This window comes from Tachypleus tridentatus, chromosome 7 (assembly GCF_004210375.1).
Source record: "Tachypleus tridentatus isolate NWPU-2018 chromosome 7, ASM421037v1, whole genome shotgun sequence".
Taxonomy (NCBI): domain Eukaryota; kingdom Metazoa; phylum Arthropoda; class Merostomata; order Xiphosura; family Limulidae; genus Tachypleus; species Tachypleus tridentatus.
In genome coordinates this window covers 50,160,765-50,182,590 of record NC_134831.1, presented here as the reverse complement: position 1 = coordinate 50,182,590, position 21,826 = coordinate 50,160,765, and the positions used below count along the sequence as shown (strand labels likewise).

Sequence of the window (21,826 nt, the reverse complement as noted above, 5' to 3'; positions counted from 1 at the left end):
CATTTTATTAGCTTGACCACTTAGAAGTTGCAATATCTAAATAAATTAATCATCTTCATCTGATCTAGCTGGCTTTATGTGAATATTATGAAACTATAATAAAACTTTACAATACTTTTTAATTTGACCAATGTACTGTTTCAAGCAGAATTACATCAATGTCAGAAAATATGAAGCCTTACCTTTAAAGGAGTAGCTGTTTGGGATTTAACATGAATCTTTGCCATTTTTAGTGACTTCTTTGAAGCTAATTTTTTGGCCGTTTGTTTGGTTGCAACAACACCCTTTTGCATCAGACCCTTCTTTAAAACCTCTGACCACAGATGTTTCTTTACACTTTTTGGAGTTTTTCTAGGAGTTTTACTACTTTTGACTCTTGGAGTTGCTTTTCTGTTTATGTTACTTGAAGGAGTCAAGATCTCTGTTGCATGTGCAGTAAATTTCTTAGTGTCAGAAGGTGTTGCTGGCTTTGATGTTGGTGCAACTACTTCTGGTGAAATCATTCTTTTTTTAGCTGAGCTTCTAGTTATTGTTTCACCCATTTCAGGACTGGTTAAAGATGATGGTGTTTTACTACTTACTCTCTCAGATAAAACTAATTTGGATGGATGTGAAGATACTGACTGACTTTTATTAAGCTTTTGAAGTGATATTTTATTAAAGGATGATGATAACCGTTTGTTTCCATTACAAGCTATATCCAGTAAAGAGGATTTCAGAGCCTTCTTTTCTTGAATGCAATGAGGGCTCACAGACTTAGCTTTTCTAGCTTTCAGTATTTGTTTTACTTGTGGTGATTTAACCTCATGTAATAATGAAGTTGAAGATCTTTTTTTGATAGTTCTAGGACTTCTAGAATTTTTTACTGTGTTTTTTATTCTTTCAACTGATTTCTCAGTGATAGACAATGATGCTCCTCGAGAAGCCTTGGGGGTCAAAGAATTATTCTTTGTTTTGTATCTGCCATGTGAATTTGGCAAATTTTTCAGTTTATTACAAACTCTTTCTTTATCATTTTCAGGTGTTACATAGATAGGGCCATTTGCTGAATTATCTGATGTGGCTTTCCTATCCACTTCAGTTACATTAGCTAATGAATTACTGTTTTTTATCCTCTTTTTTATGTTTGAATCAGAATCTCTCCGTTTGGTCACAGAAGATTCATACTTCTGTTTAAGTAACTGATTAGGCATTGAATTACGTTTCTTTGCAGATGCATAAAAAGCCTTGGGTGTAATTTTTGACCCTTTGACACTTGCAGACTTTTGTTCAAGTGATGTATTTACTTTCAAAGTTTTTGAAATGGATTCATTTAGATGATTAACACTTACAACATGGGATGCAGTAATGGATGGACTAGCCTTTTTTTTGTTTCCTGGTGACTTAGATGATTTTTTAGAGAGAGCATTCTCTTTTTGGTTATTTTCAGAAGAAAGTCTTTTGGGTGAAGATGTTGATTTTTTTTGTGGTGATTCTTCGTTGATTTTAAGTTCTCGAGGAACTTCAGACACGTGGCCTTTCCTTAAGGTGGCAAAATGTGTTAAAATTGGCGAACCAAAATAGTTAGGAACAGATGTCCTCCGCGAAGGAAAACTACCTCTTTTCAAGGGAGTAGAAGGAGGCATACTGATATCAAACTGCTCTGGGCTCAACACTGGACCAAATGATACCCGTTTCTTTTTTGTGCTTGTTCCATAATAATCAATATTTGGCGAAAGTTTTCGTTTTCCCATAGAAACTTTCCCTGATATTGGTGATTTTTTTTTGCTGGAACCTAAAAATAGGAATAAAACCACATTATATTTATTATCTATAACTTTTAAATATAAAAAACATTAATTCACATCTTTCAAATTCATACTGTGTAAAATGTTACACAAAACTACACATTACCCTTCTCTAACTGTGAACTGACAGATTAAATAAAAGGAAATAAGTTACTGAGTAGTATTCATTACTAATTTTTAGACTACTGTATTGAATTAGTGAATTTTGACTGTCACTCTTAACATTCTAATGTCCCCAAAGTATGGAGTATGATTTTGCATACGGTGATGTAAACCACATTTCCTTGGATCCATACTCAATTAAACAAACTACTGGGGCTTGCCCCACTCAGGAGAAAAATAATAACAGCAAAAAAATATTTTAGCTATCTGTGAAATTCTAGGAAAATATAACTGTTAAATAGCTTCTGAAATACCATACATTACATTTATTAAATATTTGAAAATTCAAGTGAAACAAAAGGCTAACTGTTGTTAAACAGTTTCTGACACAAGATATATTTTGTTTATTGAAAATTCAAGTGAAACAGGGTAAATTATGTAAAACTACATTAACTGATTAACTGCTTTTCTTCTGCTGTGGTAACTCAGTTTCTTTGTTCTATCATAAAACAGCTACTACTAGTACATATATTAAAAGCACCATCTTTTGTTAGTAAAAATCATATGGTATAGATTTATAACTTTAGGATGATATTCAGAAAACCAAATTAGATTAACTTTGGACTTAATAAAATAATTTAGAGCAATAAGGGGGATTAAAGCAATTTTGTAAATCTATATAATTATTCTACACATTGAACACCAACATTTAGAATCTTTTAGCCTGTTATTTAACAATACAGCAATGTTCAATGATATTTTAATCCGTGAAAGTATCAAAAAATAAAAACATCTGAAGATTTTATGTTCTTTATGAAATAGTATTTTCAAAATTTTACTTTTCTGACACAAGATTTCTAATTTCTGAAATTTTACTCTTTATATTAATGAAACAATTTATTATTAAATTTTTAGTCACACTTCTTGAGTTTCACATGAGGATGCACTGGACTATGTAATTACACATTTCTATTGCACATTTCTTTTTATGCAACTGACATGTTTTGAAATTAATACACTCTGTATACATTACACAAAAATGTATGGTTTTAAGGGATAGTTTAACACTTTTGTTATGTTTTTCTTGAGAGTAACTTCAGGAGTTTATGCTATGTTATGCTGACACTCAATTTGAAGTCGAAGTCAACAAAAAGGATGGAGCTGTGTAAGAAGTTAACATTACCAAGATTCTTTTACATGAATAAATTATCAGAGCCATAATAATTTAAAACAGCTACAGCATATTATCTGAAAAGGAGTGCCAATTTATATCCTTCTCATTATTCTTTAAAACCAACTTTAAAATCATCTTCAATATTCAAGTTCACACTAGCAAACAACTCAATAATAGTTATAAATTTGTATTGCAATAAGTACTGAACCAAAATGCATTACTTACCAGGTTTCGTAATATTTTTAGGGGATGGAGTGGGAGTGCGTTTAGGACTTTTTGTTCCACTCTTTTCAGGTACTTTTTTCTGAGATGGAGGGCTTTTACTTATTGACTTTTTTCTTGAAGCAGATGTTTTTCCTGGGGAAGTTTTCTTTTTACTTGGAGAAACTGATCTTGCAGGAATTTGACTGGGACTTTTCATTACGCTGGCAGCATTTGGTGCAGGGGTCTTAAAAACCAAAAGTAAAACCTATGTGGTTTAATAATATAAAATGCAGAACTAGAAAACGTCTCTCACATCACATAAAACATACTAATAATGAAGAAAAAGTATACATCTAAAATAAGAGAAAAAAAAACTGTACAAATCCTAGAATTAAGAGTATTTTATATTATAGTCATTAACCAATAGTACCTTACAAAACTGTCCCTACTTCTTCTGTCTTGTTATATTGCATGCAAAACTTAGTTTATCTTCTTTATAATCTAATACTGATACATAATTATACAAAAGAAAACAATAATTTCATTTTGTTAATGCAAGGTATCTGAAAACAATCTCCAGTTAGAGTACCACTAATAAGGCTGGTGAGTTTTGTTTCATCAGCTTTAAGATTCTTGAGAAATTTGAGTCAATACTGAGTATGTTTTCTCTTATAAACTCCTCCAATAAAGATTTAATGAGTTTGGCTAAATGATATCACATTAACAATCACCACTGTGGAACTGTAATCTGTCAGATCATCAGTGAGTAACTGATAGGGTTTTAAAGGTGAATTTTCAACAAATTTAATAATTGCCTTAGAAACTGTACTTTGGTTAGGTATAATTCCTGTGTGGTTGCCATATTTTTAAACACTTTAGTTTTTGAGTAAAAAATGAAACAAAATATGCAGGTTCTCGAACTCAAGTCCCTCTCAGTCGTTAGGCTGTTTCTGTGACGTTTTACAACTATGACGTAATAGTTGCCAAACATGCTTCGTTGCGCGACAACCATTTTGTTCCTTTCAGTGCTGGTGTATTATGTAAATCTATCGGTCCTTTTTTGGGATTACATACTTTGTGAGACTATTTTTTGTCTTCATATTGCTACTTTATGTTTGTTTTATGACAACATGATTTACTGCGTTGCTTATGTTTGTAAAAACGGTTCAGCATCAGGCAAAAGCTTCTTTTCGTGTCCGTGTAAGGAGAAGGAACCGGCAAGGTGGCGACAGTGGGTGCGGATGGTCAATAGGAAGAACTGGACTGCTTCACACCATGCAAAGCTTTGTCAAGATCACTTTGAATGCTCATGTTTTGTGTCTGATCCCACTGTTTTGGATTCCATGGGTTTCAAGCCAGGAAGGTTGAGAGTGAAAAAACCATCGCAGTAGACAGGAACTTCCCCACCATCTTTCCTTGTGTAGAGCTGAGAACTGATCTCAGCCTGCAGCATACAGGTTCCACCCCTCTGAAGCCATCCCTTGCCATCACAAAAAAAACAAACTTAAAGGTATGTGTGCAGTATAAAGCAATAAACAATAACTAGTATAATATAATAATTTAAAAAGTACAATTTTTGAAGAATGTAACTAGAGATACACATTTCACATTCATAAGCGTGTTTTGCATTTGTAGCATCTAAAAGTCAGTGAAACCTTGATTTCCTACTCTAGACAGTGGACAAATCTATCCCAAACAGAGTATATTCCAAGTTTAAAAGCTGATAGATCATTCTGTAATGTTTTTGTATCATTTTTAAATATGGAAAAGTTTGAAGAATTTCATTTTTCAAATTTAACATTTCAAGATAAATTAACTATTCAGACTGCTACATCTAGTTTGATTTTATAGACAGAATTTTGACATATAATTGAAATTCATTTTGTTAAGAGTCATACATACCCAGTACAATGATTGTGGAAGGGCCGAGTATTAGTTACCATAGCCTGCAAAGTATAAACAAATAAAACCCAGTCTGTGATACCAATAATTTATAAACACCAGACAGGTTTTGAGGTGCTTAAAATTGCATGTGAAATAATACAGACCATATTTGTTATCATGACTTAGGCTTACCATTCTTCCACTGTTTGTATGACCGACTCATAACCGGGCCTGGGAGCTATCAGTATCACTCACAGTTCCGCTACTCTCACTCGTGGAACTGTCCTCATCACTAGAACTTTTCATATCAGTGTCAAAAGTAACTGTTCCAGGTTCGTTCAGAGTAGGTTCGAATTGATATGGCGCTACTCGACACTGTTCAGAACACAAAGTCAAAACAGACTCAGCCTCTGTTTCTGCGTATGCATTGGCTATGTTTATTTACATTCAGCTCGCTGGCGTTGATGGTTTGTTTGGCAACTATTACGTCACAGTACTTTTCTTAGTGGCAAACGTAAAAACTAAAACGTTCGGATTGCCACTCGGAAAGGGAGCTTTCTGCATCAATTTCTATGTTTCATTTATTAGCACATATTTTTTATAAAAAATGTGAACCTGCAAAATTAATCAGTATGAGCAGTTCTTTTGACCGCAAAGTTTTCTCTTTTCTGTAAAATTTACCTTTAAGTGAATAAATTTGGTAGGTTTCACTAACTTTGACTGAGAGGCTATGAAAATACTATCATTATTTAATTAACTTAAGTGTATAGGCAGGGTTCAAGCTCATGACCTTTTCTAGAATACCATTCAAAATGGTATTACATATTTGATGTTGGGAGTTATCAACTATTCATTTTACCCTGCACTGCTGATTCAGTAAAGGTCCAAGGTAAAAGTAAATATCAGATAATGAAGACTAACACAGGGATAATGAGAAAAATCATAGAAGTGCACTTACGTGGTTCTGCAGTTAATAATAAAGTAGGTTAATTAAATTTTGTCATTAACTCTGTAAAAAATGACTACTACAATTGATCTTGTTTATCAGTTAGTTAATTATTACTTAAAATGAGCCTTCCAGGCATAACCTGCTTGAAACAAGTATATGTCTATGTTATGAAATTATTTTAACAGTGCATAGCTAGTGGTAAGGAAAACTTCATAAGTGAAATACATATTAAGCATTGTAGGTAACTTCAGCAACACCACTCCAGACAAACAATGAATGCTTCATATTAAAATATGGTGAGCAACTGAATAACATGCAAGTAAAATAGTAGACACGAAAAATAAGAGAGAAATCTGAACATAAAGCTCATTGAAAGTCTGAGAGAACTAATGTCTGCTAACACATTCCTTGACATTTCACAATTTCAAATAAAATTCATAAAACTTCACTCACTTTCAAAATCTAGAAAACACATTTTTCCCTGATGACGAGATACCCACTTGAAATAAAAATGTATCTCAGTACAGCTGATATGAGTATTAACACTTTTACTAATAAAGCAGAGAACAATGCTGTTCACCGTTTTATTAGTAAAAGTGTAACCGATATAACCATGATTTTACTGTGCATTGATGATTTAGCTATGGTTAGTGTTAAGGTGGAGAAACTGACAAATAAAATGTTTTTATCCTAAAACGTCTTTCTATATTCATTTAGGAGATTCTCTATGTTATGCATATAAAATATGAAAAGACATAACTCAAGTTGACTCAGTAAAGGATTTGCAAATTGATAAATAAATCTGAAATACAAACAATAAAAACTATTTTTTGTTTACAACAGATTTGTCATTAAATTAAAAAAAAAACTAGATTTTACTAGATTATGTCGTTTCATGGTTTTTCAAAGTTTTACAGTGTGACCCATCAATAACGGCTAAATGAGAGAAAATTTAGCCCTTTTGCAATAGGTCGGGGTCAAAGGTCATGTCATCACATCTGTTGAATTGCATTCAATATTCTATTAAACTACTGTTTTATTAATCAATATGTTTGGAATTAAACTGTAGTTAATTCAAAGTTTAATATTATATACACATTAATTTATTAATTTAAAAGTAAATATTAAAAGAACACATCCAAATATAGATTTTAGTAAGTTACATGGTATGTTGAGTGCAGCACTGTTTAAAAATTTGATGTTTATGATGTCAAACTACAAAGTGTATAGTTTCATACATATTAGTAACTCAAATTACTAATATTATCAAGCTAGAATATAAAACAAGAACCTCAGGTCTTTTTATTTTGCTAAGATATGGTATGTGTACTGAAAGAAACATGTTGACCCTATTCAATTCTTTCCATTTTTTGAGACAGTCCCTTATATATACTTTGGTTATTCATATGCCATATATTGCAGTAATCATCTGTTTAGAATGTCCACAGAGTGGTTTCCTCTACCTTTTAAATCTTTGAAAAGGCTACCACATTCCTTTGATCAGATTTTAAAGAGGTAGGTTGCGTCTTTAGCCTGCTCGAAGTTTCATACTTCTTAAAATCTAATTAAGTCTCAGTTACAAAGTTAAAAAAATTATAGTGGAATTCTATGGTATCAGTGCAGTTATTTATGAGTTTGTAGTTATTCAACTATATATATATATAAAACCTAAAAGATGTTGTTTGATATCCTCCATGTGTGAAAGTTTAAAACACTTAGCAACCTATATCCAGCAACAACCGAGTACAAAGGTCATGGCGAGAAGAGATAATTGTTTGCTTTACTACTTGATTTATTGATATATATTTTAAGACAAATTCGTTTAATAACTGAAATGTGACTTTATATTACAAAATACTAGTCCACTAAAACACAGCCAAGACATGGAACACAAAATGTTTTCTACTACTGGATAAGTGACCTGAGTGTACATGCACCACATCAATGCAAGTTATGTAATGTTACTTAAGCATGACTGGAAAGTCAATATAATAAAAAATAATAAATATATATTCTCATATACAGTGTTATGAGACTTAAGCTACTTAGAATAAACATTTGTATTTTTGTGTTAGAATATGTAGTTATTCTAACATGAAAAAAGCATAATTTATACTTCTTTCCTAATTCCTTGTATGATTATTACAAGGTTGGTTAAGTGACAGATCCCAGTATAGAAAATAACAAAATATGAAATCTTACTGAAAACAAACATTTAAAATGTATTGAGATTTTAGAGATTATGCAAATAACATTTGAGATTTTTGGAATAAAGAATTTTTTTTATAATCACAACAAGAAATCATTTTGTACTCAAGACTAGTAATGAAACAGTCTATTTTCACAAACAACTTTTAAAAAATCTAATTTTTCTGTAAACTAAATTATTGTAATCTTTACTAAAAGCCTACCAATTTTGTGAAGATAAACATGCTGTATCAATAGTTATAATGCAAATACTTAGTGTGTCTGGGTACATAAACAAACTTGTATTTATAAATAAGGCATTTTTCCTCACAGGAGCATTCAAATGAAGCAGACCTCAAGAAAACTAGTTTGAGACATAAAAAGATCACAACATTGTAAAAATGCTGTGACATTTTCTCATTGGTGTAACCATTAACAATATAACTTGTGTATTCATGAAATATCTCAATAGCATTTCAACCAATTTTTAACAGTTGCAAAGACTACTGTGTTGTAGAAGAGACATGTTTATAGATTAAAAAACTTTTGCATCTTATGTTTGCTGTTCTTAATTTGCAAAAGTTACAATTCCTTAGAGTTAAAATCATGAAAATGAAATTTAAGGTATTTAATTTTTTTTACACTCAGAAATTAATATCAATAACAATTTTTACAGACATCAGTCTAATATTTGAATGTTTAAAATCCAGCATTTTTTAAAATTTCAATCATGAAACAGACTTCAGGTTTTTGAGAAATTCAGACAAATGTTAATTACTCATAATAACATTTTTCTTGAATAGACAAAGATGGCTACAAGAAACAAGTGTTGACTAAAAGTCTGGCTATAAAAAACATTATGGTGGGTGATACTGAGTAAGATACTACCCTCTAAGAATCAAACTTTGACCAGGTAAATGAAGAAAAATAACACTTTGCAAACTAAATACCATATCTAAAAAAAAATGAAAATATTATATTTATATAAAGGTAAATGACTTCAAAAGATAAAGAAAGTCACTGAGGAAGAGAAAAGTATCACCTGAAAAGAAATAGTTTAAAACATTTTCATCAACCGATTAATGCCAGTTATATGGATTGCAAGGAAATTAAACTAAACATGTGAAAGTTGGATTTAAACCTTCTTGCACATGACCAGCTATATATTAAATAACTTGTTAGTTGGAATTTTTTAAAATCAATACCCTCACTGGATTCAACTCAATTCTCAACACTGAAATAAAATGACCACCTGAATAAAAAACTATATGTTAGAAAGCCACAGGAAATGAGGTAATCACAAAACCAATTCAAGTAAAAAACGTGATTCAACTTACCATCTGTTCACAGTTCAGAGGTACATGCTCATCTTTTTCTGGTGTGGGATATGGACGATGAATTGAATTTGGTGGATATTCAAAACGAAAATTTCTGTCAATGACAGTGATTATGTTTTTGTGATTAACAGGCATTTTGTGTGTTACAGATAATCCATTCAACAAGGTGAGGTTCGTATTAGTCAAGGAAGTTAAATGGACCTATAATAATTAAAATCCAAAAATTTTAAATTATCAAGAAATGACACTGACATTCATAACAAAGCAAAGAATTACTTGTGTACTGAGGCAAAATCACATAACTCCAACCATTTCTTCACAATAAAAACTTTTAAATTATAAAGAAATGACACTGACATTCATTACAAAGCAAAGAATTACTTGTGTACTGAGGCAAAATCACATAACTCCAACCATTTCTTCACAATAAAAACCTTCTCATTACAAAAATTTTAATAAATTATTCATTATTAGCATTATTGTACCAATAACAGACCAGCAAAAAACTTCAGAAAAAAACCAAACATGAATCAAATACTTATGTGAATTCAACATGCATACATTCATAGATATGTGAGCTTGAAGTGTTTAAAACATTTTAAAGAAACTTCCAATTACTTCTTAAGGCTAGGCTGGTATCAGCAGTTGAGTGATCACACCCATACTACCAGGTGCAAATCTGTAGAACAATTTTCTCACATGACAAAAATATGTTTATGTAATTCATTTACATCCTTACCTAACAATTTTCAAGATGACATTTTACAATCATTGTTTTTGTTCTTTCCAAAACTTTGGTGTATATTTCTTTAATGAAATATGATAACACAAATGTATGCTATTGACTGTAAGGGCTTGCAAACTAAATACCATCTTTAGCAGTGTCAGCAATTTTGCATTTGAAAAAAAATCTTTCATGGATATCAAATTCCATTTCATCACAAACATTCAATTTAGCATAATTAAAATATAAGTTTTTGATTATTTTCAGTTATACTGACACTGAATCTAATAAAATTATTTTAGTTTGAATGAAAGTCATAAAAAACAATATTTTATCATTCTTATTACAACACTCACCATTCTCTGAGATAGTACTATTAGAAACCAAATCATCTACTATTTAGATAAATGTTCAGCCATTTTAAAATACTGTCAATCTGGTTTTACAGGATTTAAGTGTCACTATAAGACTAAAATATTTCATACATTCCTTAAAATTTCTGCAAAACAGGGCTCTAATCATTGTCCAAAGACCATAAAAGGAACCAATTACAAGAATTTCTTATGTTTTTACATCTTATTCATTTCCAAAAAGTACAATTAATGTTTAGTTGGCAATTTTGCATCTTTATTCAATTAATTTTTGACACCTTTTTTAATGGGAAGTTTCATTACACTGGAAAAAACTGTCAATGACCTATAAAACTTATAAATTGAACAGCGATCTTGGACAATCACATTCAATGTTTTCATTCTAACCAGCTTGGTCTGCCCAGCAAATACAATAAATTAGAGACCATAGTAAAACTAGGCATGCATTGGAACTCTCACACATACTACTTTACCATAATATGTACAAAGTGCTTGGACACTGCATGTGTACATGCACACAAAAACCACTGATATGTATTGTCATTCATACTCATAGTCAGTACTTGCCCAGAGAGAGGCAAAAGTAGCATTACTTTATTTATTGTTATTCTGTTTCACACTGATCAGAATTTTTTTTATAAGATTTGGTTTGCAGTTATCTATATGTTGTTTAATTTGTGGATTTCCTGCTTTTTTACAAAAAGCCTTCCACATTCCTAGACTCAACTGGTCATATTTATTTAACGTTAGCCTTATGTCAATACCTGCATAAACAAAAGAGGGTCAGTGTTTCAACTGTGATGACTAATAATGTCAGTTTGATTGTTTTAGTTTCTACTGAAGGTTTACTGATAAGAAGTCGAAGCAGACTATAACTTTTATTTTCATAAGAATTTATTCCAGAAATTAATCCCACTAAATACTTTTTATCAGCATGTTTTCTCACCTACCCATATATAAACAGACAGTCATCTTGAAGTAAAATGTGTAATAATGAAAAGGAGGTGTATACACTGTGCCATGTTATCACATAATCACTTATCCTCAGTTGAACTCTGTATAAAATTTACATGCATAAAACAGTAAAGAGGTACAGCTTGTCCATGATAGAAGGACTAGGGACAAAAACAGCATTACCAGCCAATATAGTCAAGGATCAGAGACAATATTAAGTGTGTAGAGTGAGCATGGATAAGTGTATATAGTACTGTGATACTATTTTAAGTAAGGGCATGTTTCAGAGTGCTTGTCATCCATTAAATAACTCAGGGTTTTAAACTGGTCGTTTGAGGAAGTTTTATTCACATTGAATGAAGGTGAAAATGAAATCCTGCTGATACTATTCCATATTCTGTGGACACATTACAGACCCATTATTTATAACAAAATTCATAATTTCTTTGATATTCACAATATTTCTTTACCTACAAATGTTTAGTATACAACTAGATATTAAAGAAACACTAAAATGGCTCCACACAAGGTCATATCTGTCACTGATGCAGGGGGACTCAAAGTGACTGCAGTTTTAAACCCTGTTATTAAAAGCACTTAATATTGTCAGACTGAAATTAATGAAAACAAACAAATTTGTTGTGCATATTACTATTATGAACTTACAATATAAGAATTATTCTAGCTTAAGAGTTTTAAATAGTGTGGACAGGCTTTAAAATAACCCACAATAATTTTCAATCACAATATACCACTGAAGTGCTATGCTCTGTCATATTTAAACATTGACTAATGTTAATGTAACGTGAGTACTGGGTAGAAATATTACAACTTTGTTATAATATTTATCAACTCTCATGTTTCAAATAATAGTACAGGGTGGAAAAATTAAGGCTTCAAACATAATTATTGTACAGGTCAAAATCATAGTGTCAAATTAAATTTTGTGTTTTTTGTTAAAACTGTCTGAAAAAAATAATTGTGAAGACCAAAATATGCATCTTGCAGCATGGCAAATTTCACCAAAATAAAAAACTCATACAAGTACAATGTAGATTACCATAGAAACTGGAGAGCTATCTGTTACTTCTTCATAAACTAATAATTTTTTCTGATGTTCTGTTTGTTTTTGTTAAATATCACATCAGATACCTAATGTTGTCAAATTCTGTCCATCTTCATGCATTTGCAAAAAATCACTGCCCCTGCTTTGAAGTCACATACACCTTAGCTTAAAAAATAGACTTTGATATTTCAATATTATTTTCATTTAACAAATCAATGCTTTTTTAGGGAATTATGCAAAATTCAGGTCTTATGAAATATAACAATCAGACAATAAATATGCATTTTTCCTTTTTCATAATTTTTTAGTTGATACATTTTGCATGCTTCAGGCATTTCATTGATAAAAAAATAAATATATGCACTCTGTAAATAAATCATAAAAAAAACTGAACTAATAAGGTTTTTTAAGGAACTATTTACTTACCTTCTCATTCTTGTCTACAGTCAGCATACAATGTTCTCTTGAAACATTTGGAAGTTGTACACGAATGTCACAGTCATTACCCCTAAAAAAATAAGAACATTTCAGAATCTAATGATTTTCAAGATATGGAATTATGAAACTGCATATAACCCGACAACACATCACACTTGCTTCACATACAAAGATAAACTGGTTCCATCAAAATAATATCCATTAAAGCATTACATAGTCTGCACCACCATGACAGCACTGCTAGGTCCTGCATTAGAATATTGTTCCCCAAGGTTTCTTCTATAAAACTAGCACACTTGCATGCCACTGAATGTACTTGTAGTTTGAACATAACACTCACCAATTCTTAGCTTCTCATTAAATGTACTCTCTCATGCTTATATTTCTAGAGAAAGACCTGATGATATCTGAAGTTGAGCTTGGTAATTAGTTGTATGTTATTTTTTCTTTACTTCAACAATCAACATCCTGCTTTACAGTTTCTTCAGGAGTGTTCCACTAAAACACAAATGCAATCGACAAGTATAAAGCTTAAAAATGGGTGTGTGTGTGTGTGTGTGTTTAAAAGGTCATTTATTTCTAGTATTTACTAGTTTAGTATTCAATAACGTAACTAGCTGATTATATCAGATTAATCAGTTTGTGTTCATTTTTTAAGACTAATTTTGCCCAATGAATGCTCTGGTTCATACCAGGGCTAAAAATTCATAAATAAAAGTATTTTAACATAAAGAAAAGCCTGTGCATAATTTTACACAGTACACCATTCCTCAAACCATAGTACCTATAAGAAATTACATACATGTTTGCAGCAGGTGCTGTAAAACAGTTTCCTTCCCTTTAATCAGCAGTTCACAATTGTAATATTATTACATTATGTAGCTTTATATTGAAAATGAAAATAACAGAATTATATTCATTATTCAAATAACTGGCATAATTGAAAATTGTGATAGTCAGAATCCCCAGTTTTCTGTAGTATTATTTTTGTGTCAATTGACACAAGAGGAACTTCAATTAATTATTAATAAAAAATCAGTTTGAAAGTTTCAAAATAGTTTGTGACACCAAACAATATACTCACTGCTCATAGGTAATCAAATCTATCTCTATTTTATAGCTTATATTTTCAATAATGAGGAAAATTTTCTTTTATGAAGGTGAAATTAAATATCAAATTCTTACATGATTCTGAGGAGTTGCTCATTTCATTTTAGACTCAAACTTTGTTTTAAGTTGATTCACAAAACTATGGGTTCTTTTACATGCAGCTGTGCAAGGAGAGATTGTTATCATGATTTAAACTAGTGCATGTTGAGACCAAGATGTTTTAATATCAAGTCCAAAATACTAGATTAAGCTTTATGAGAACTAGTGATTCTCTGCCCATTCAACCAAATTTCATGTCAAGTTACTAAACTTGAGCCTTGACAACTTCATTCTCAAACTTTTCATAAAATGATCCACATTATTACAAAGTCTTAATGGTTGCCTTTTTAAAAATTCATATACCAAAATGTAGCCCTTATTTAACCCCCTTAACTGGGGAAGACGAGTTAACTCAGCTTCCACATGTCGCATTTCTCCTGGAAAATATGATATAACTTGTATTATCATCCTTAATCATTTCTGAAATAGAGAGGCCATTTTATCAAGTCTGAGCAATTATTTATTCTGTTACAGCTATTCTATGATGTTTACTGCCAAGTTTTATGTCTTCAAGAAGCACAGTTTTATAGATTTCTGGCACTTGATCTTTTTTTTTTGTTTGTTTTTTAATTCATCTATAGTCCTGCTGGATTCCATTAGGAAACAACTAATTAGACAATGGAGCTGTAACCTGCCTCAGATTATTTGACTTAACAGGATGAAGAATGGGACATTTACAATTAAAATTCAGATGTAGGGGTGATGGCTTTTATGTAACATGTAAAATGAAGTCTTAGTGATCTCAACATGCAAAGTTGGCACTTTTATGTACATAACTATATATTAGATAATAAAAAAACTAGTAATTTTTATTGGAAGGACATTCATGAACAATGTTAAGAAGGAACTATAAATGCATGCTGATTTCTTTATGATAACATACTATCGCATCATGGCCTACCAGACCATTCCTTCCTTGTGTAATGTATTTTATTCTTGCTTCACTTGATCCATTTGATATAAGAAGGTCCATCTTGAAATACTCAATTATACAATAAACTTAACATAAAAAAATAAGTCAAGTTTTATTTTTAATTCATTTATTTTTAGTATACGTCACAAAGAATTTGGAAACATAAAGTACCAAAAACTATAAATTTAACTTTATAATATTATGATTATCTAATGGTAATATAACATCATGCATCCATGCTATCAATTGGTGTGAACAATCTTTGAAAAAATCTTGAGAACTTAAAACTTGTATACCATTAAAATATGGATTAATAGCTATGATATTATGCTATACTAATTAGTATAACATAAAAAGTAATTTAATTAAATTTTGAATGTAAGTCATTCAAAACAGATACATGCTCAGTTAAGGATGCCTGTGCAAAGAGGGTTAATTTATTAGTATAATCATTATTACATCTAAATAAATCATATTTTCCTCTTTAGTTTCTGGCAGTTTGCTCTTTAGCTTGAAAATATAAAATTTGGTATTTGATAGATTGGTCACAAATGCTATTTACAGTCAAATATTTTCTCTCATTAATATTTTGTTACTTTTGTTCATTTAATACAGAATATATATTTCACACTTTATATAACAAGCAAGTGAAAGGAAAAACAGTTATAACACTTTACAAAGGGCAACTGGTGTGCTTTTATCTATGATTTTTAACTTTCAGTGGAAATGCACCACTAGAAAAACATTAATGCTTGCATCCATATTCATGGATCACTTTTAGTAAATTTTAGAGCAAACAACTGGTGTTTCTGTTTCATGAGTAGTGATCTATTTCAAATTTTATTGTTACTTTCATACCTTACTGATTATCATATTTTCAACTGATAGAATTACTTTTAGTATCAATTTTTATTATGGTTCCAATGGCACTGTTATTTAGGACTATTCTCCATCTTCAATATGCCAAACTTAATGTTATAGATGAATTGTTAAGTATAACTAAAAATGCTGTTAAAAGCACAGGTAGACTATTGAAGATTTTCTTCTTACAGTTGCATTAATTAGTGGAATGAAGTACTTCTTTCTTTCTGAAGAATAAACTTCAGGTTTATTATACAGAGCAAGTTTCAATACTTAACAAGCATCTTCAGTTTTGACCTCAAAAATTTACTCATTTTTGATCAAAATTTTCTTTTAAGGGTGCACCAATATTTTAGCAAGTTCTTGGACTGACAACGATATATTGGAAAAGTATGTTATCAGATATTTCAGCCATTTTGTTATTGTAGCTGATAACGTATACCAATATTTTGCTTGCCATCCCATGTCGTTTTTAAACCAAAAGCAGTCTTCTGCTCTTTAAATTAACATTATTAGACTGAATTATATAAAGTAATTTGGTTTTATGATAAAGTCACAATAGACTAGCAAAATTTACAGTCACAATTCAATATTAATGTATTTGTTTATATTTTAAGTTTCTAGAAGTATTAACTCAAAATATTTTTAAAACTTTTTATGATTGATTATTTTAATTAATTTTCTAAAACTCTTACCTTCCAAACAAACACTTGTCTGCAATTAAAGGAAAGGTTGAACCATCCTGCCCTGATCTTTTGATTATCACAATTTTTCCAAAAAGAGGCATTTTGAATGATTAGGAATTCTTCATGCAAAAACCTTAAAAAAATAGAAAAGTAAGCAGTTTAACATTAATTTCATTAATATGCTAAATCAAAATGTAGTCAGTGACCAATTAATTGGTTTATAAACCATTAAATGGTAACCATCATCAACTGATGCTGCAACCTATAACATTCCTGCTGTTTAAGAGTTAAATGCAATATAGCATAATAAACAAACATTTAAAACATTCTGATGCCAGTTTATACAACTCGTCTTATAAACTGCTGGACTGAATCTAAAGCATTCTTCAAACTAAAATACTTCTACCAAATGCCCTTATTTTGTAGATATGAGAAGTTATCTTTCCAACACGGCTTTTACCAAAGAACAAAGAAAATTTTTAATCTAGTTTCCTGGGGTTAATTTTTTCAATAAAAAGTCCTGACAATAACTTATATTTTGATATAAAAAAAAACTACATACGTTTATAATTTAAAAGTAGGATATTCCCCACATAAATAAAACTGGCATTTGTCATCAAGGTTTTTATTACTCCTGACACTTATCCATGACACATTACTTATATTTACTGAAATACTGTTAACTAAAGTAACTCTTTGGTTACTAATCAACTTCAAAGAGTTGAAGCTGAAAACAACTACACTAAAATTTAAACCATATATCGCAAAAGTACTATTTTAAGTTTTACATGAATTAACAACCAATATAACAATATTAAGAATAAGTTAATTTTTGGAGGAAAGAAAATTGGGGAATCTTATGTTCTTAGAAATGTAGTTTCCTAAGAACTAAGGTTTTAAGCAACATGCTATTATTGAGATTTATTTTTATAATAATAAAGAAATATGCTATATTTATTCCTAAATTATTTTTACTTTTCTCAGTTTTATCAATGTTTAAAGAATGCTGATAGCAAAGTTTTTGTTGGAAACTAGAGAAAAAATTTAATTCCTGACATGTGCCACATCCAACTTCTATACTATTCCTTGGGCTTTAGAAGTCACATGTAAATTTACACATGTACAGAACTAGCAGAAAGAGCTAATTTCACACTATAACCCAACAGTTTGTTTTGAAACAGGCCAAGTTGTCACCACTGGGTAAATGTATTTGCCAGTGGTATTTCTGGCTGCTTTGTCTCTGATAGCAATTATGGTTCATTCTTAAATATCATAGTTAAAGAGACAGTTATATCACATTTATGTTTTACATTTACATCTTAATTATGTATTATTTGTTTTAGCCTCATTGTAATGAGTCATGAGTCAAAGGCTATGCCACTGCATTTGTTGACCTGCATTCAAAATTCTACTAAGTTATTATTTTGTGAATTTATGCTAGTAAATTTGGTATATTGTATATCATAATTCAATTTTTAATTGTATATATTAGTCAACTGATTAATGTTAAAGAAGAACACACCTAAATGTCGATGTTCTGTGAGTCACAGTATGTTGAATGCAACACAAGTTCAAACTAGATGTTTAACTGTGGTTTATTCTCCAAAATTAACCCTTTTACTACTGGTGGGTGATTCCACCTAGCTCTTATCCCCCAAAGCAATTATAAAGCAGTTATACTGTAACTTTTTAAGATGTATGTATATCTTCACAAAAGTTTCCAGATTATCAGTAAACATTATGAAACTTTTGTACATAAAATATCAAATTTTTAAATCATTTTAAAATTTTTAAATTAATGATTTGCTTATGTATTTTTTCTTTTTGAATGTTGCCTATTCATGCAATGTTATTTTGATTTTTAAGACAGAAAAATGATTTTATGCATCAGAAAATTGTCAAACTTTACATACAAAATTTCTGTAACCTTCACATAATTATGAAACATTTTATCTGTTATTTTCATTGTTTCATCTCTATACAGGTTTAGTAAATTTGACAAACCTTGTCCCTACTGTGAAAAATTAGGAAATAGATAAGTTAAACTTCTTTCCTTCCAGAATGTTTACAAATTATAAGAAACCACAAAAATGTTTATTTTACATAGTTTAAATTTCATAACACTATACATATTTATTAATTTATTTTTTAACCTATCACCATTGTCCTACTAGCATTACAGAAGTAATGATAATGAGATACATGTGCACTCATGTTACCATATCCAATATTATAAAACCAGTCTTTACAAAGTGCAACTGTCTTAGCTTTGTTTCAGTGGACCAGTATTTTGTAGAATACAATTATATTTCAGTTATAAGTAAATACATATATATAACCATAAAGTTTTAAGCCATAAACAAAAGACATTAACATGAAACAAAATATGCTGCATATTTTTAAAAAGGATCCTAGGGTGCAAGCTATAATGTGGGATTATAAAATGAATCCTAGATTTTGGAGGTGGCTGAAGAAGTAGGACCCACACTTCAGTGGGGACACCATCTATCAGTCTTAACCTCCAATTTGTTAGTCTCACACTAGAAAATTAGAAATTAGGAGAGCAAAATGTGGGTGCTTAAGTCTACAATGTCCCACATCTATATCACCCTTCACTGCCTGCAGACAATTGTGGGAAGGTGATTGCTCTCAAGTTAAAATAAGAATAAGATAAACATAAAAAGATGAAAAATAAATAAATAAAAATAAGGTACTACCATTTGGGGGTAAGTATGATAAAATTAATTTCTTGAAGTTAGCATTTCTGTCCCCAATATGGTAGAGGCACTAATTAACATCATATCAGTAAAGTGATAGTTTACTGTGAATGTTATGCTTTTATGTGCAGCTTAAGGTGTACATTGGTATAAAGTAGTGCCAAGTTCTTAGATGACTTTATTTTTAACTAAAAATAATTTTTAGTAGAATTCCTCTAATTTTACTGTTTTATGTTTTTTGTAGTAAAAGGTCATGTTTCATTTTTCCTTTCATATATTATGCCTAAAGGGTATGCAACTTCTACCTTAAAATACATTACTGACGTTCTTTTTATATACTGCAGAAAATGCAGTAAATCAACTTAACTGTCTTTCTTGCATATTAGTTTGTTGAAGTAATTTCTTTAATACTTCATTTTCTTATTACAAAAACTTCTGGTATTGTAACTTAAAACAAACTATTAAAAGGTGGACTAATGATAGTTATGTATAAGATTGTTTGTTTGTAGTTTACCACAAAGTCGTACAATGGGCTATCTCTGTTATACCTACCAAAGATACTGAAACACACATTTATTTTTCAACTTACCTCTGCACTACTAAGAACATTATCTATAAGGTATAGTAAACTAAAAAACATTTATTTATATTAGTTTTAATATATAACTGTGCCATTTCTTTCATGTGTAGCCTACTGCATAATGTCAGTAGGCCTATTAATATATATTATATTGTAAAAAAATTGACCAAGATCAGTGATAACAGATCACTTATAATATTAAAACATGATTAACACTAATAGTGGAGTAAATATCTATGTTATTTAATATTTCTGTTTGTTCTATTATAAAGATGCACAGTAGATACAGTCAGTAGTGGCTGAGACACTATTTAAAGTACTTTATATTAATATCAGATACTGAGAAAATAAAAGTTATGAAGACTAACATGTATTTTTATCAATATTATTTAAGTTTCAAGACATTTATAAATGAGGATAAGCGTATTAACAATCAATTATTTTCTTATTCTTAACACCAATAATAATCATCTTAATTTGTATTAACGTAATTCTCATTCACAAGTAGTAAAGCAGCAACAAAGCAAGGCAGTCTGCTTGGGTAACTTGTTACTGTTAGGCTTCAGTTATACTAAATATATATTGCATCTCCACTGAAACTTGCAAAACTGTATAACAGAGTAAGCAAATTCGTGTTCTAAATATATATATCAAACTAATGGGCCGTGTTGCCCCTTCTCTGACCAATGTAACTAACATTAACAAAAGCTGAAATCAAAGACAGTCCCCTCGAAATAATATAATATTCATAATTTAGAACCAAATACTGTAACTATAACGACAACACGAATTCTAACGAGTACTACTAGTTGGTTAACGTTGGAAATGCGTAGTTAAGCCTAACTCTAAAATATTAATTCTATTACATACGCCTAAATCAACAGTAGCAATATAAATATAAATCTAATCCTCTTTTCAAATACAATATTAACTACTAAATGTTACATTAATGTTTAATAGGCTTCAAAACATAATAACATTTAACATTTAATTTTCTACTTTACCCACCTAAAAAACAACAAATCTTCCCGCGAGATGCATTACGAACCAGCAAGGCTACAAATCACTTCACTTATGAACGTACCACTTCGTTCAAAAAAATAGTGCTACCTATTCTGAAAACTTTTGTCTGTAATGTTAAGGATAAAAATAAAATTATTGCAGGAATTGTTTAAAAAATCCTTATTTGTAAAATATAATGGCGATAATGGACTATTCAATGACTGAAAAATTATTTTGGTGTACTGATATATGTTTTATTTTGAATATTTGAACTTTAACCGGGATTATTTTTCATTGGACAAGTTTGGGTACATAAGTAACATACTTCCTTCACTATTAAACCAATCATAAATTAAAAGAAAAGAGTAATTTGCTGATTTATTTCGATGTGTTTTTTTTCGCACCAAAGTTTACCTTATATGACTAATTGTTTTTATATTTTATGTATAAATTAGGTTTGTATTTAATATTTGCGGGAGTAGATTGCTGCAGCGAATGACAACGAATATGAAAGACTACTAATGATAAAAAATACAAATATATAAAAATCCTAATTATTCGTTCTCAGGGACATGGCATGTTCATCTATGTGAATGGCTGGCAAAAAATCACGCTCCCCACTATGGGTATACTGATGTTTTGTAAGAGTGGTAGTCAAATCCTACGAGTACTATTCAACCA

At 30.2% G+C, this 21,826-nt stretch overlaps 1 protein-coding gene across 2 annotated transcripts in view; it reads right to left on the bottom strand.

Annotated features, from left to right (window-relative positions):
• Positions 1–21,264, bottom strand: part of LOC143255629 (uncharacterized) — a 32,673-nt gene extending 11,409 nt beyond the window's left edge. The window contains exons 1-6 of one of the 2 annotated variants that reach the window (XM_076511590.1): positions 21,152–21,264; positions 16,856–16,979; positions 13,166–13,247; positions 9,625–9,825; positions 3,289–3,511; positions 183–1,774 (exon numbers count right to left, since the gene is read on the bottom strand). In XM_076511590.1, coding sequence (XP_076367705.1) covers positions 183–1,774; positions 3,289–3,511; positions 9,625–9,825; positions 13,166–13,247; positions 16,856–16,947 — 2,190 coding nt within the window. In that variant the 5' untranslated portion in view covers positions 16,948–16,979; positions 21,152–21,264. Of the gene's footprint in view, positions 1–182; positions 1,775–3,288; positions 3,512–9,624; positions 9,826–13,165; positions 13,248–16,855; positions 16,980–21,151 lie in introns of those variants that run through there. The other variant, XM_076511591.1, reaches the window with a different exon arrangement.
• Between the last annotated feature and the right edge of the window lie 562 nt (positions 21,265–21,826).